The sequence below is a fragment of the Falco biarmicus genome, chromosome 6 (genome assembly GCF_023638135.1).
Source record: "Falco biarmicus isolate bFalBia1 chromosome 6, bFalBia1.pri, whole genome shotgun sequence".
NCBI lineage: Eukaryota > Metazoa > Chordata > Aves > Falconiformes > Falconidae > Falco > Falco biarmicus.
Genome location: NC_079293.1, coordinates 36,975,180 through 36,990,568, shown reverse-complemented (window position 1 = coordinate 36,990,568; position 15,389 = coordinate 36,975,180). Strand labels below are relative to the sequence as shown.

At 40.3% G+C, this 15,389-nt stretch overlaps 1 protein-coding gene across 2 annotated transcripts in view; it reads right to left on the bottom strand.

Annotated features, from left to right (window-relative positions):
* Positions 1 to 518: 518 nt before the first annotated feature.
* Positions 519 to 15,389, bottom strand: part of MFSD2B (MFSD2 lysolipid transporter B, sphingolipid) — a 38,262-nt gene continuing 23,391 nt past the window's right edge. The window contains exons 7-14 of one of the 2 annotated variants that reach the window (XM_056342472.1): positions 15,079 to 15,169; positions 14,866 to 14,987; positions 12,420 to 12,503; positions 10,713 to 10,793; positions 6,486 to 6,595; positions 5,094 to 5,237; positions 3,356 to 3,532; positions 519 to 2,314 (exon numbers count right to left, since the gene is read on the bottom strand). In XM_056342472.1, coding sequence (XP_056198447.1) covers positions 2,257 to 2,314; positions 3,356 to 3,532; positions 5,094 to 5,237; positions 6,486 to 6,595; positions 10,713 to 10,793; positions 12,420 to 12,503; positions 14,866 to 14,987; positions 15,079 to 15,169 — 867 coding nt within the window. In that variant the 3' untranslated portion in view covers positions 519 to 2,256. The remainder of the gene's footprint in view (positions 2,315 to 3,355; positions 3,533 to 5,093; positions 5,238 to 6,485; positions 6,596 to 10,712; positions 10,794 to 12,419; positions 12,504 to 14,865; positions 14,988 to 15,078; positions 15,170 to 15,389) is intronic. The other variant, XM_056342473.1, reaches the window with a different exon arrangement.

Sequence of the window (15,389 nt, the reverse complement as noted above, 5' to 3'; positions counted from 1 at the left end):
AGAAGCTTTCTATTTTATTTTGGCAGTTCCCATTATTGCTACCATGTGCAAAGTGAGGACTGAGCACCTCTCTGTCAGATAGGTCTCTCTGGAGAAGAGGAAAACAGTTTACAACCAACTAAGTTTAACTTGCAAGAGACTGAATTCAGATTGGGTATTTAGAGATAGTACCTTAAGCCACATTCAAATTACTGAAATCAACCACAGCCAGCAGTTTCTGCCACCCTGTTATCACTATGCCAAGTCCTGGGCTTATGTAAACTGACACGGATCCACTGTCTTGTAGCTACAGATTTATAGCAGCTGAAAATGTAACCCATTAAAAACCATTATCAGCCTTTACTGGGAATTCTGCTTGTTTTTAAAGACGACTATTCAGAAATATACAAGTATTACAGAATAAATCAAACCCCCAAATCTGTTTTCTGTGACGTTTTGAAGCTATGTGATATTAGTACATAACTTACCTACTTCAGAGTGCAATAAACCTGCTATTTCAAATTCCATCAGACTCAAAATTGTAAACAGGCTCATGGTTTTTATTGTTGTAAACGCATATGCCCCAGGCATACAAATCTTAATTCATCCAAAAATTGAAACAAAAAAAAAAACCACCCCAGCCTTCAGATGTCAATTCAACGGAAGTTTTAAACATAGTTAACTCTTACCCACATGCTCTCAAAATATAACCTTAGAAGTTCACTCATGATTAAGCATTTTGCTGAATTAGGACAGTTCATTAGGCCTTAGACTTCAAACTTGGCTGAAAAGGTTTCAATATTAAACGTGTTGAGACACTTCAGTGGAGGCAACTGATTTTACTTCACAGTGTGTTTCACTAAAAGCTTTCCCAGTTTCCAGTCCCAGCATTGAGTCTTTTCCCAGATGGCCCTTGAGCGAATTACTTGTGGTTACTGCCTCTGGCGACACCTACGGCAAGTGCCCACAAACAGCCACAAGCCAGCCCTCCAAAGGCACTTCTAGTACAAAATAAAGGCACCCTCCCACATATCCATGCGGTGAAGCCAGTGGGCTGTAAATTTGTGTCTTGTCTGGCAGTATGCTAATTTCTTCAAGGCAAACAAGCCTTCCAGCTCTTGGATTCATCACTCTCTCCTTCAGATTTAGATACATCTTCAGAGTCCAGTCATTTTAGCTGGAGCCTGGAGCCAACCTCTGGAGGTCTCTGTATCTCCACTGGCTACAGAAGCCCAGAATGGCCAGGTAAGTGCTCCACAAAGTGCCTGAGGTTAGGTGTGTCTTTCATCCACAAAATGTTTTCAGCAGTGTGAATCTATTGTAGAAATGAGGCTTCAAGTCAATGTATCTAAAGCATGATGACATCCCTGAATGAAAAAAAATCACCTTTTAAAAGTAGCCTTATTGTTAAAAACACTGTGTGCAAGCTGAGATTAACAGCCATGCCATGGTATTTTGTGAGGTGGAGAGTCTACACCACATGAGAAATGGGTGAGCACCATGATGACTTAAAGGACAAAATTTACAGAGATTTGAATGGCATAGTCTAATTTTTGGAAGACACTACTGATTTTGGGTATCCTGAGTTGATATGTATTGATGTTGAAAATATTAAGTACTCATTCTCTGACAAAGATCGGTTTACAGGTTCCAGAAGCAAGAAACTCCAGTAATAGGAAATGTAAGGTTCTGTTTCATATAAAATAGATAAATCTCAAACATCAAAATCTCTTTCAGAAAAATTCTTTGTGAGAAAATCCTCAAAAGATGTCTGCATCATTGATTTGGTTCATTTCAAAAAAAGTAAATTCTAACTTTATATAGTATACTTCAGGATTCCCAAGTGCTTTCCAAACACACTACTGTGCAATTTATAGGTAGAGATTATGTTCAAAATCCATCCCCAGCCTCTAAGAGTGAAATAGATCACATGAATTAAAATTTGGGAGATGCATTACAATTACACTTTTTTCCCTTGACCTACAAGTCCATAGAATCTCCTGTTGCAATGAGATCACAGCTTTCTGTTAATCACTGAAAAGCAAACAAAAAAACTTCACGCCCCTGAACATTTCTAATGTCTTTTTTTGGCACAGTGCATGAAGTTAGATATCTATTTTGCAGGGCAGTATCCTCTCTTGATTTCATTACTGACTGGGTCAGAATCATCCTTTATCCTTTTTGATAAAATGCGAGCAGAGAAATGACCTGGAAGACTTTTACAGAGTTTGCGCGTGGGATGTGAGACTGTTTGCAAAGTCTTTGTACTCAGAGCTTTCAGACCATGGTGTCCTTTTTGTGGTCATCTAAGTTCTCTGTGCTTTGATGGCTCCTTCTGTTAAAAGCAGAACAAATGATACGTGAACAGACTTCTGGCTTTTATTGTTAACTAATCAAGCCCCAGTTTGGCAATCTCAAATGACTGAGAACCACCAGCAAGATGTGGTTGTTACGGACAGTGACTAAAGCACCAAAACAGAGGGCCTAGTCCCATTTTATATTGTTTAGCCTGTCCCCTCTGGTCTGCAGCTGCCACTCCAGAAAGCAGCTGGTGCACAAGAGGCCTGCAGCATATCTGCCAACCCCATGCAGGTATCTTAGATACCCTTAGGGCAATGAATTGGTACCAGATACACATGCTTAGGCCCTGGAATTGACTCCTTAGGATAGAAATCAGTTTCCGATTCCAGTAACTTCAGATAAATAAGTAAATAAATAAAAAAAAGGCAGTAACAACATATTTTGATATTTAATCCATCAGTCTGCTAGGATAGACTGTTTTTATGTATGTCCTCAGTATACCAATGCTTCATTTGACAGAGGTGGATGATTTTGAGCTAGGCAAGATTTTCTTTGGAGAGAGAGGAAAGGGGAGGAAGGGAGAGTAATAGGGTAAAAAGGGAAAGAACGGCTCAAAGCTGTCCTTTCTTTTTCTCCCACGAGCTTTCCTGCCTACGCCTATAAATGGTTTGGATGTTTCTTATATGCCATAAACACCAAAAATGCAGTCAAGAATCCCATTTTCTTCTATAGACAGCTAAATTGTAACTATTCACATTTTCTCCAGAAATTTAAACTAAACAATGTTCTTCGTTTCTGACTTGAACACTGTACTACAATAGTGCTTTGTGCGCCACCCCAGCGAAAAAGTAAAATATAGCAGCTGATACATCTAATAAATGATCCTCCAAGCAGGTATTATTACACTACAGAAATTAGATGCTGGAGCATTCAACTAATAACTCACCTAAAAGAGTGTTGTTTTGTTGTTATAGGGAATATAGAGGTGTACATTGGTAGCTAGTATTTTTTTGCCCACTATGATGAAGACCTGCTGTGGCGATGGTACTGCTGTTTGCTACCAGTTCAAACCTACCTTAACAATTCAAGCGCAAGCTTTGTTTCTTTCCGACTTTCTTCAGTGATTGGGTAGAAAAGAAGTACAAACAAACCTACAAGGATGAGGATGGCAGGGACTGCTCCAATGAGGATTTTCAGTGTAAGGATCACATCGTTGGATTGTCTGCATATCCCTGGCTTGTATCCAGTAAACCTAAACAAATGGAAATCACAGTGGTGTGTGTATGTCCAAAGCTAAAAGGCATTTCATCTGAAGGCTCCCTTCCTTCTTTCCCCCAACACGCTTCAAGTCTTCTCTTCCTTTTTCCTATACCTCTCTTTTCCTTCCCCCCACTACATGTTTCAAATCTTGTTTTTTGAATCCCATTTTTGTGCTCAATTTCAGATAACTACATTACCTCTATATTTTATTATTCTATGACATTTAAATACTAACAGAAGCATAGAATCCCATGTAAGGAAATGGATCTGTTAAGTGTTTCATGTGTTTCCTATTAATATTCAGCAAAGTATTTAGGCTTTGCTTTAAAAGTATGCAAGTAATCTGACCAACTTCAACAGCAATAATTAACTTTAATTTGAATACACACTTAAGCACTCTTCTCAAGGTAGACAAATTTACTTAAGTGCTTAGAGTTAGGTACACACTTACAGTTCATTGATTGAGGGCTTCCATGCAGTCCTACAACTGCTGATATATTCAAATTCCCATTCCCAATTTGTAGAATGGATTTATTTTCCTCTGAGCATGCACCTATGAAAGCTACAGCTCATTTGGCATCACTCTGTCTTCTGTGTTCTCCCACAAACACCTGCCTTGGCAAATTGCTGGGAGCTAACTGGAATGCAATTGAAAAGGGGCTAATTGGTGAACAGTGATTTGTTTGAAGGTGTTAGCAAGTAAGCATCTGAAATTCCTAAGCGCTAAACAATCAGCCAAGCACTGCCTGTTATTTAGCAGTTTCAGCTGAAGGCCCTGAAGCAAAACATTCTGGTTACCAAAACCTAACTGGGAGCTAGGGACTAGACAGTATTTCAGACAGGTTCCCTTCTAAGTGTTTATAGTGTGCTTGTGTGCTGTAGCAGCTACCGGTAAAGGCCCTTTCTGCTAGGTCACACACAAACGCAGGGCAGGAGATGGCTGACCAGTTTCTCAATCTGACTGTCTAATCAGGACAGACAAGGCAAAAGTGGAAGGAGAACACAAAGCATCTTCCAAATTGACATGGTCCAGGTGACATGCAGAGCTGCGAGACTGTTCCTGACTCTGATCAGTGTCCGGTTCCCCAAAACCCTGCAGGAATTGGTGATCCTTTTATTCTGAACCGGCCACTAGGCACCCCTGAAAGCACGGCGATGTGTAAAGCCTTACGAGCTCATATAGGTAGTCTAACCCATATGCAACAGGGAATGCACAAAGCAGCTGTCTCACTTACGGGGGACCTTCATTTGCTGAGCTTTCATGTTTAGGTCTTTATTCATATAAGCCACAAATATTCACATAAGTGATTTGGAAAGAGGAAAATCTAAAGGGAAGTCAAGTCTTTCTGAACTGAAACATGTTAGGGCAGGGGACTTAATGCTCAGTGGTCTGGCCTAGATAATAGCAATCCTGTCTTTAGTGGTCAGCCAAAGTGGAGCTGCTAGAACTTTCAGACTCAGGGTAAAAGGACAATTAACTGCAGGGTAAAGGCAGAGTAACCTCAGAATGCTTTCAGAGTAGATCCACCAAGTGGAAACACAATGTTACTTACTCCAGTCCTGCTGCAGAAATTCCTAAGCCAATTCCTGCTGACATCTTGGTAAAGAAAACATAAGAAGAATAGAAAATGGTTTCATGTCCTTTTCCATGAGGATTCTGCAGGCGAAAGTTATCAACAACGTCAGGCAGCATTGACCTAGAGATGAGCAAGATAAAAGAAAAATTCAAGCCAAAGTATCTCCTCAAAATCCAAACTTACTGAAAGAGCACACCCCTCCTCCTTTTTAAGATGTGATTGATGCCATCGTGCACATGAAAGGATCCAGTTCCAAAAGTCCTACTGCTAGACAGGAGGGCAAAAATCTGTGTAAGAAATGCATGGCCACATATTACAAAGTAGAAAACCACTGAAAAACTATCAAACACTTTCTGGGAGGCAAGAGAATTCTTTAGACTGACTGTCATTCCAATCAGAAGTTGTAATATTAAAAAAAGAACAATGAAAGAACCCATGTTTCTTAAGATTTCAAGGGACTCTGAACAGTTTCACTCTGAAATGACTCTTTTGACAAGCTAACAAAATTTTCAGAAACCAATGAGGCCTATTCTCTTTCTACTTCAAAGAGAATGAGTTTGGTAAAGGAAAATCAGAACAGAAGCTGCTCAGATGTCAATTGTGAATTGACATTTTATTTCTAATATATGTCATGTTGGAAAAAAGGGCTTCTCACCCTCGGTGCAGAAAAGTTTATGCAGTCTGACAGCTTATTTCAAGCTATGTTTCCATGATCTCTTGGAGTTTTCAGGGCATTGTACAAATGAGTAATGCAAAACAGCTCTCCCAGCAATGTTCTTGCTTTCTGGTCAATTTGACCTGAATAACAATTATTTCATCTGGAGAGGAAACATCCCATCTTGCTCATCCTTGAGTAGTTTTTTCCCCACATATTTTCAATCCTCACAAGCAAAGGACCTCGTATTCTCATTTTCTTTTAATCATATCCTTGTGTTATTTGAACTATAACAGAGGACCGCTCAAGCAGGGATACAATTTGGCATATGTTTCCTCTGCTGCGTTCTTAATTGCTCAGCATTAATTGATTTATCTAATTTCATTTCATCATTACTGTAGTTCTGTTAGAAACTAAACCTAAGCAACTGATTTCCTGTTATCACAAGTTCTATAGCTACTTGGATTATTGATTCACCTGCATACTGTTACGCCTAAAGAACAGCTACAGTTACAGTAGATACAATCTGTTAACAGTAGGGCAACCAAAGTCACATCATTGAACACAGCATCTATTATTAAAGCAGAAAAAGATTTTTGGGAGAAGTGACTATTGCCAAATTCTGCCTCTTCTGGAGGCAAAGTCCATGCAGTAGTACATACCTGTAACATAGACATATACCCCTTCCCACCTCAAATGTAAAATTCTCCTACCATGGCAACAGAAGAGATGCTGCAATGCTCAGACCAGAGATGAAGGCCACAATGTAAGCCAGGATCAGGTTTGGAATGGTCACTAGCATGACTGTAAAAGGAATCATCCACTGAGGAAGAAGAAAACAGTACATCTAACTTACAGTATGCACTGCTCAACGGTATACAGATTGTTCCATTAAAATATAAGATTTTGTTATGAAACAGTTCATGCACAGCAATGCCTAACACTTCAGTATTTTGGTGAAATGGCATTTCCAAAGAGCTCTGAGCCCATTTGTATTTATCTGTCCAGAAGAATCAGCGAAAAAAAGAAGCCGCCATGGTAGCGGTCTTGTCTGTTAGCAGTATTAGGATGGTAACTGCGCTAGTAAATCGAATAGTCCCCAAGAGCCTATTTCAAGTCATGAGGTCAGCTGGCAGACCCTGGCCACATTCATACTGCCAAACATTCAGAGGCTCCAAAAGAAGTGTGGCCATATAAATACTTTTTGTGAAAAGCCCTTAAGCAGGCTAATTCCTAAACTGTGCCCAGATACTTCTTGGGAGATTGCTAATCAGCTTGCTGCTAAGATTTCTCTGCCAGTTTAGTGATAGAGATGACCAAACACCAGTTTCTATTCTATGCCAGTGGAACTATTTAATTTACTATTAGAGACAAAGCCTTAGAAACATCATCACACTGCATTTCAAGGGGAGGGTAAGGGTTTCAATGATCATTTGAAACTAAATATTCCATTTCACAGATCATCTTGAGTCTTCAGTGAAGTAGAGTTGGCTTACAACTTCATTTCCAATGACCACTTTAAAGCAATCTAGGTACTCAGCAATAACTAAAGCCAAGAAGGCGGTGTGGTTTACTCCCATTCCACACAGCCACATACGCTCGTGACATTGCAAAAGCCAGTAAGGCTACCTTCAAAACCAAACTAATTTGGGATGCTCAGGATTTGTTTTCTGCGAGTACTTAAAAGCACCAGATTTCCACAACTTCAACTTGAAGCAATGGGCTTACAGGATTGAAAATCCACTATTCTATATGCTGATTGAATGCATACAGCCCAGCTGTTCTGTACCCATCACATGCTCCATCTCCCACGCCTGTGAACCATGGGCACAGCACATGTAGAATCCAGAACCAGGGGCTTATCTACAGGGCTTTTTAATGATGGGGGATTAGTTTAACATTAAGTGTTTCAATCCCCTATACTTGCAGCTTGGAAGCTGAGGGTATGAGAAGAGCTTTCACAGAGAGTGATTCCCTTAAGCACTGCTATTTACAGTTCTGTATGATAAGTGTTTCTGGGAGTCCTGGAGTCTAATCCATTATGTCTATGTTTTAAATGCATTTCCCATCTAAAGCATTTGCTCCTAACCTAAGGAGGCAGAAAATAACCTTTCCTGACTGCAAGTTCCCAGCACAGACAGATAATCCTTGCATTAGCTTAATGTTGTGGCAAAATCGTTATTTCACCACAAGAGAGCACTCCAGCAATACAAGATTTTATGTTGCTTATAAGCAATTTTATGACTGCCTTATGCTTCACATGGGGCACCCACTCGGAAACCAAAGCACTTAAACAAAATTCTAGATCGATAATAATAATCATTGTAACTGTAATTTTATACTGAAAGAGAAGCAGAGCCCGCAGGACTGCGGCTGCAATGCCCTGAAGTCTCACTCGTGCAACAGTAGTACAATCATGGGGGCAGTGTTCCTGCTGCAATAAGCAGCTAATGCATCTCCTTCTTTCCTACTTGTATAGGAAATACTCCATTATTGGCACCCTGCTCCCTAGGCACAGGGCTGCTGCCCTCTGAGTCATAAACAATATCCTACCATTATCACGTGAATTCCATCCATTCCCTGACAGCACTATGGAAGGCGACTCTACTGGGAAGGTGGTACTGGCCTGGGTAGCAGCACATTATGAAGGGCAAACCAGGAAAAGGTGCAGCTAGAATGTAAGTGGAAATGGGGATGGGAAAGTGGAAAAGTGGCTGCACAGTCAGGATTCATCCAAGGGCATGGCTCCATGCATCAGCACAGGGCTGATATATGGCAAATAAAGAATTTTGTATGTGTGGGGAGGTGAAAGGATTGGGGGCATTTTTGGATTTGCTTTTATTTTTTACTATTATTGGCTAGGGTGGAAGCTAGACTTGTGAGAAAGAGCTATCTTTTACTTTTAAACACCTTCCTAAAAACATGAACAAACAAGCTGCCGCACTTAAAATTTCTTGTGACGACTTCACTTCAGTCACCACCTGAGAGATTTACTGATTTTAAGTACAACTTTTACCCCGTGAGGGCAGAGCAGATAATCTAAATGAACATAGAACGTGGAGGCAGAAGTAAACAAAGAGAAGAGAAGAGAATAATTTCTAGCTTGTGCACCAACCTGATAATGGGAAGAATGCTACCAAGGATCCTGCTTGGGTATGACCCTGTACTTCCAGAAAGTCTAAGCCTTAAACTTCTAGGAAGTTTAGATACTTAGTCAGTACTTAGACTGTTGGCCATCTCTTGTGGAGGAATGAGTAAAAAGGGAGCAGTATCAATGGAAAGAAGCCAGCATTCTTGTCACTTATTTACATACCCTGCCTTCCATACTCTTTCAGGGGTGTCTTCAATATAGAACCACTTTAACAGGAAAAATCAGTCTGGAGCAGTGTGATTTTTTTTCAGGAAACTGAATTTCAAATTACATCTTCACCTCAAAAGCTGAGTAAGGTTTTAGAGGAAAAAAAAGCTTATTTTCTCCCATCTCCTTCCCTTTCAGAAGAACATTCCTCAGTGACAAACACAGAAGTCTTAAATGATGTGATTCTATTTCACCGTGAGAGAGAACGGATTAGTTGTACAGATCACACAAGGTGGTAGTATAGGAAGCCCCTGTGATACATTGCCAGACACAAAATCTGTCACTGAGCACAGAGTCCCTTGAGAAATGTCTACAAGGTGAAAGAGAGAGGTGGCTTTTTTTCAGTCCAGCCCCCACTTAGACCACAATACAGTCAAGCAACTCAACTGTAAAATTAAGTTAAACCATGTTTACAGAGGTGCTGAAAGGCTTTCCAGTCATGTTAAACAAAATTTATAGAGCCAAGTTGGTTGAAGAAAGCATTTTTTATAGCCAAGTAGACAGAGGAGATTTCCTAAGGATGAAATCTGCATTCCCTGGTCCAGTAAATGATCCAATACTGCTTTTGGCAATTGTCTTTGCTAAAGTGGTAAAAAGAAATGAGGATGGGACTTGGATTCCAGATACTTACTTCAAAACACATGACGATTCAGCAAATTTGGAACTTGGATTTTAAAGTTATTTCACATTCTTTGGAAGTTGTTCCAACACACAGATTTTAATCTCAAAAATTCTAACTGTTCAATTCTATTCAACAATTGTCACCAGATCTAAACTTTTCAGCTTTGTTCGGATATTGACATGTAGCTTCAGGCTGGATTTTCCAAGTCCTCATGCTTTGTTGTGCACAAGGCAGACAATTTTTCTTTCCTCTTTCATAAGTAATTGAAGGTAAATGGGAAAAATAGGGAGGAGCAGGCCTGTACAATGACTCACAGAGGATGATGACAGAGAATTGCTGCTATCTGCACTAAGTGAAGGACTTAAAATAATCCATTAGAGACAAGGGCAGGCTCGCTGAGCTGGCTTTGCAGAGCTGTGGCAAAGTTAAACTAGGCTTCTTTTCTCAGGTAGGTCACCTATTTCTTTACTTCACTAATAACTGTCCAACTCCATTCAGAGGCATGTGGGCATCCCTGCCTTCTTACATTTGAAGAGAAGGATGTGTAACAGACTTCTGTTTCCTCCTCTGTGACTGAATTACAGAGGTAGTCAACTCAGCACCATATACAAAGACAAAACAAGCCTTGCACAATAGACAACTTGTCAACCTGAGGCAACAAAGATCTGAATTTACAAAACCTCATTGGGGTTCACTTCGAAGAGCAGTCAAATGCAGATTTTGTGCAGATTCTTAAATGAACTAGGATGTCCCTTCAGCATCAATCCATTTCTCAAAAGTTTCTCTTGGAAACTTGGAATCTGTCTGAAATTTGGTATAACAATTTAAAACAAACTCTGAAACTGAGGAAATTTCACATAGCTTGAGGTTATAAGCACTTGAAAAAGCTCCTGAAGTGGCTCCAGTTGTCAAATGAAGTAATCACAAGCAGATTTTTTTTCCCCAAAAGGATTTGCTTACCGAAATCCCACATGCTGCACACTTCTTGCCAAATCGCTGCAGAAACTTCTGCCAGAAGGGAATGCTCACAGCTGCTGATACCTACAATTGACAAAAACCCCATATCTGTACCATACTGTCTTCTGTGCCACTGTCGTCTTCAGCTGTAAGCTCACAGACATTTTTTTGTCTAGTACATTACGGTCTGAAAGGAAGATGAACTTGCAGACTTCTGTTTCTCCTCATCTTTTGAGTGATTTTTTTTTTAATTCACTGTTATGTACTCCAAGCAAAATCTATCCATGAGAGGGTTGTCCACAGTCAAATATCAGAACGCAGTGTCTTAAAATTTCTTTTTCCTAATGTAAGCCACAGCACTTAAAACTACACATGACACAGTCATTAAAGATCAAACATATTGCAAACAGTCACACTTTGTGCTAATGCCTTTTACCTCGTTATCTGAACCATGCAAACAGTGAGTGAATTAAACCACTATCATACAGGAAGAAAGCCGAGGTGCAAGATCCACTTATCTTAAGATATACTTAGAGTACATATCCTATACTACCTGTTTCTTCTTAGGAACAACCTGTAAGAGAAACAGTCACTTACAGTCTCATATACTGTAATACGTGATAGCAGCAACAACCAATGCACTGAAGTATTTCTACTGCTCATGACAGACAACTGACCTAAATTAAAACGTCATCTCACTGTTAAGAGTTATATTCCACTCTTTACTGACTTTAACTCTACTGTCTCTTGTCTCTCTTCTTGGTGTCTGTTACTTGCAGGGCCTTAAGATACCCAACAGTCTTCCCTTGCTCTCCAACATTTTGGTTTTAATTATTGGAAAAGATCTGTCTTATAATGTGGGAAATGAAGAATCAAAAAGGGGTAGAAAGGGTGGGAGGCTGCAACCAAGAAGTGGAAATGAAGTTTCCCTAAGATGGTTTCACAAAGTCTCTGCCAAATGGGTCAGAAATCGTGCAACAGCTTCCCTGAAAATGACCGCTGCAGTGTGTATTCTACTTGGTGGACAAACTCTCTACAAAATACTTCAAAAGTGCAGTACATGCACATCCCAGTAATTATGTAACATTAAATGTTCTACCTGTGTTAAAAGGACTTTGGTCAGAAGGATGAAAATTACAGTTTTCAACTAATACTACTTGTAATCATGAAGTAAATCATGCAATACAGAGCAGCGTGTAACTGAGCAAGCAGAATTCTATCTCTGCTTGTCAAGAAAAAAGGTTCTGTAAAAGGATCTTTTTATCCCACTGCCATATGCTCTAGAGAGGAATCTTCATATCTTTGGATATTTTAGATATTTATCCCTGCAAGCTGCCTAGCTCAAAAGGCTCATGGATATGAATACACAAATTGAAATTGTTTAATTTGCAGCATATCAGACTGGGGAAAGGGTCAATGGACCTAAAATTCCAGACCTCTTTTCTGGCAGCAGCTTTTACTCTTTATAGGAGCAGAAAGTGACTTACAGGTAAAAACAACAAGGGATTAATCAAAAGCTCCAAAGCATTAGATTTTTAGAAGTACAGTAGGGAACACCAGCTTTATTTCAACCAGGCAATGCAAAAGATGGTGTAGCTTCTTAACAGCTCTGTCTAGACAAAAACCTCTTCTTGTCTTCTGCTATTTTGTGCAAAAATCCCAGTGAGAACCAACTATCAAATAAAAATATAGGAGAGAAGTGCAACTCACCAAGATGGTCACCACCAAATACTGGAAGTGATTGCGAAGATCAGCAGCATGAGTGCAGAATAGGACAAAGTTGCTCTGCTCCAGCTGTTGAAGACATTTGGTGACCACCAAAAAAGAAAGGAAAAATGTAAAAAAACAAAAAAGACATCACACTCCATACTAGCCAAATACAGTTGGTGACTGATTTGTTAAATGTAGGATTTGGGAGTCTCAGTCTTCCCTCATTTGCAACAATTTAAAGCAGCAATAACTTTCCTGCTATCACCGGAGTAACATGCCAATAATACTAGGGCAAGCAAGAGGTAAACCATGCACCTAATGCAGCATTAAAATGACCAAAACAGGAACCTCCTTATGAAAGGATTTTGTCTAAAGGCTTTATTCTCTATGTTGCAATTGCCTGGTGGTGTTGGCACAGTCACAGCTGCAGACTACTGCAAGAAATTGCCCGCCCTTTTCCATAGCAATGCCACAAATGTTTCAGCAGAAGCTCTGACTCTGAAGCAAGTTACTTTTCAGCTGGAATTACACTCATGCCAACTTCCTGGAGTACAGCACCTGACTGCTGGCTTTGTATACAACCTTGGCTATGGAGTGTAGCTTTTGGTCAGGTATCTCTGTAAGTCTGAGTACTCATTGGATGGGAGGATCTAGCTGCACCGTGTTGTAATGAGAAATGAAGCCACTGCCACCATGCTTTTGCAGAACTCAGGCATGTTCTGAACACCAGAATATGGTTAAGGCCCAGCTCCAGCAATTCTGCAGAAGTAGAATGACAGAGAGTCTTTAATACCCACACCACAGCCTGTGGTATGATCAGCTCTTGCTCCTTTGTGTGCTTGTAGATAATAAGTGGCCTATCACCTGTATACAAATTAGGACAAAAGTTATATTCCTTCTCCATTGCCACCAAAGCCTTCTCTAGCTTGTGTCCCAGTTTATGCTGCCTTCATTTTAGACATAGAATATCACACTCTGGGATTATAACAAATGCATCTTTACCTGCCTACTCCTTTGCTCACCAGTAATCCATTCACTAAATTCCATTAAGTCAGCGTCCCTCCCTTGAAAAACAATAGCAAGGGTTGCTCACGCTGGCTGAAATGGAGCAAAACAGTTTCCAGCTTCTGCCTCCCTTCCAGTCTGTACGAATAGAAAAATCAAGAGATACGGACTGACAGAAGATCTTTTCCTCTCTGGGTGTTGTCAGCAGGTAGTTGGCTGCCAGCAACCAAATGTGTGCTGTATCCTTGCTGACTGAATGGATGCAGGAAGGTTCTGGACCATAAGGGACCTTCTTTCATCTTTCATCTCCCTCTCTCTGCTGTTGCTCACAGTGCCTGTAGGTCCCAGATGTAAGCAGAAATGCTTCTGCTATTGTTTCTCACCCTTGGGCCTTTCAGCAAGGACTGACAGATGCTGTGAAGGACAGCCTACTAACTGCGCCCAAATCCAGGCCAACAGGAAACTTCAGTGCTTCTTTGGCAAACAGATGCTTCAGTAGCCCTTCCAAGGAATTTACTAATTCACCAGGCTTAGTGAACCCAGTGCTGCTCTCTTACATGCCCTGTTCTTGCCCTCTGGCCTGATACTTGATCAATGGCTCACGTGACTACAAGACTGTTGACAAAAATATGAAGATTATTTGCTTTTCAAAACAAAGCCACTTCAACTGATATGTACAGGTTCACATAAAAATAACATATTTACCGAGTTGAACATATGTCAAAAATCAAGCTTGAAAAAGACGGCTGGACTATGGGGAGTAAGGGTTTCTTACTCAGTGGCTTTAAGTTTTTCTACAGCTACTCTCTATGGGAGGAGGTATTGCACGTTTTTGTGAGAGCCAAACCTCAACTGCAGGTCCTCATTTGAAAATTACCTCTATCTAGCTCTGAGGCAGGTTAGACCTCCTGCCTCTGAACTTCTTACTCTGACCTAATGCCTTCCATCACAAAAGACTCCATAAGAACCATAAGCCACTGTCTGAGAACAACCACCTATGCAAAGGAAAGGGGCAATGGTTTAAAGCGGCACACACTATAGAGAAGAACAGAGAGAAGAGAAAAAGCATTCTCTAAGCGACTGAAACCACAGGAGACTGCACATGGATAACATATAATGACCCAATCTGGGTCACTAGGACTAGTTCCTCACCTTTTATGAAGGGGGAAAAAAAAAAGAAAAAAAAGCGCCATCTTTAAATGGTCAGGACTTTGGTTTTGCTTCTTGTTTGAAAGAACCATCTCCAGTTGACCAGGTTCTCAGGCACAACAAAAAAGACTCTGGTCTCTGGTTCCCTGCTGATTTGTAGGGAAAGGCACCACCCCCTAGATCATCACCTCCAGTCACCAGCCAAAGGTTATTTGCATTTTAGCTGCACCAGACTCTCCCATGCTGGGACTGGAATGAGGCCAACACACAGACTTAGAGAGTCTGAAGTTACCTGAACTGCTGTCGAGATGAGAAGAAATGAAGCTGTAAGCTTCACATATGGACCATGCTTCATGGTGAGTCCAAGCCCCTTACAAAAAGGAATTGCTCTGTCTGAATTTAAGGCATAAGGATCTAAGAGGAGCAGAATACATAAAAACAATCTTTTCAACAGATGAATGTGAAATAATTATTATTAAATCTAGGAATATTTAAACATACTTACCATCTTTTTCCTTTACTCCAAGAAAAAGAATGATAATTCCAAGAAGATACACACCTCCTATGACCCCTGCTGCAATCATATAAACTTTTGCCTTTGAAAAGAATAAAAGATATATTTGAAATTGTGACAGCAGAATGACAAGTCATTACGAAAATTTCAGTCTCTTTCTGATGAGACACCTGCAAATGAAGAAATGCCCATCTACATACAGCCAACTTTCATATCTCTGAAAAATGTTCACTTCTGCAGCTCATTTATAAGCAACACCTACTTTATGATAAATCCAGGGCACATAAGTATATATTTCTTAC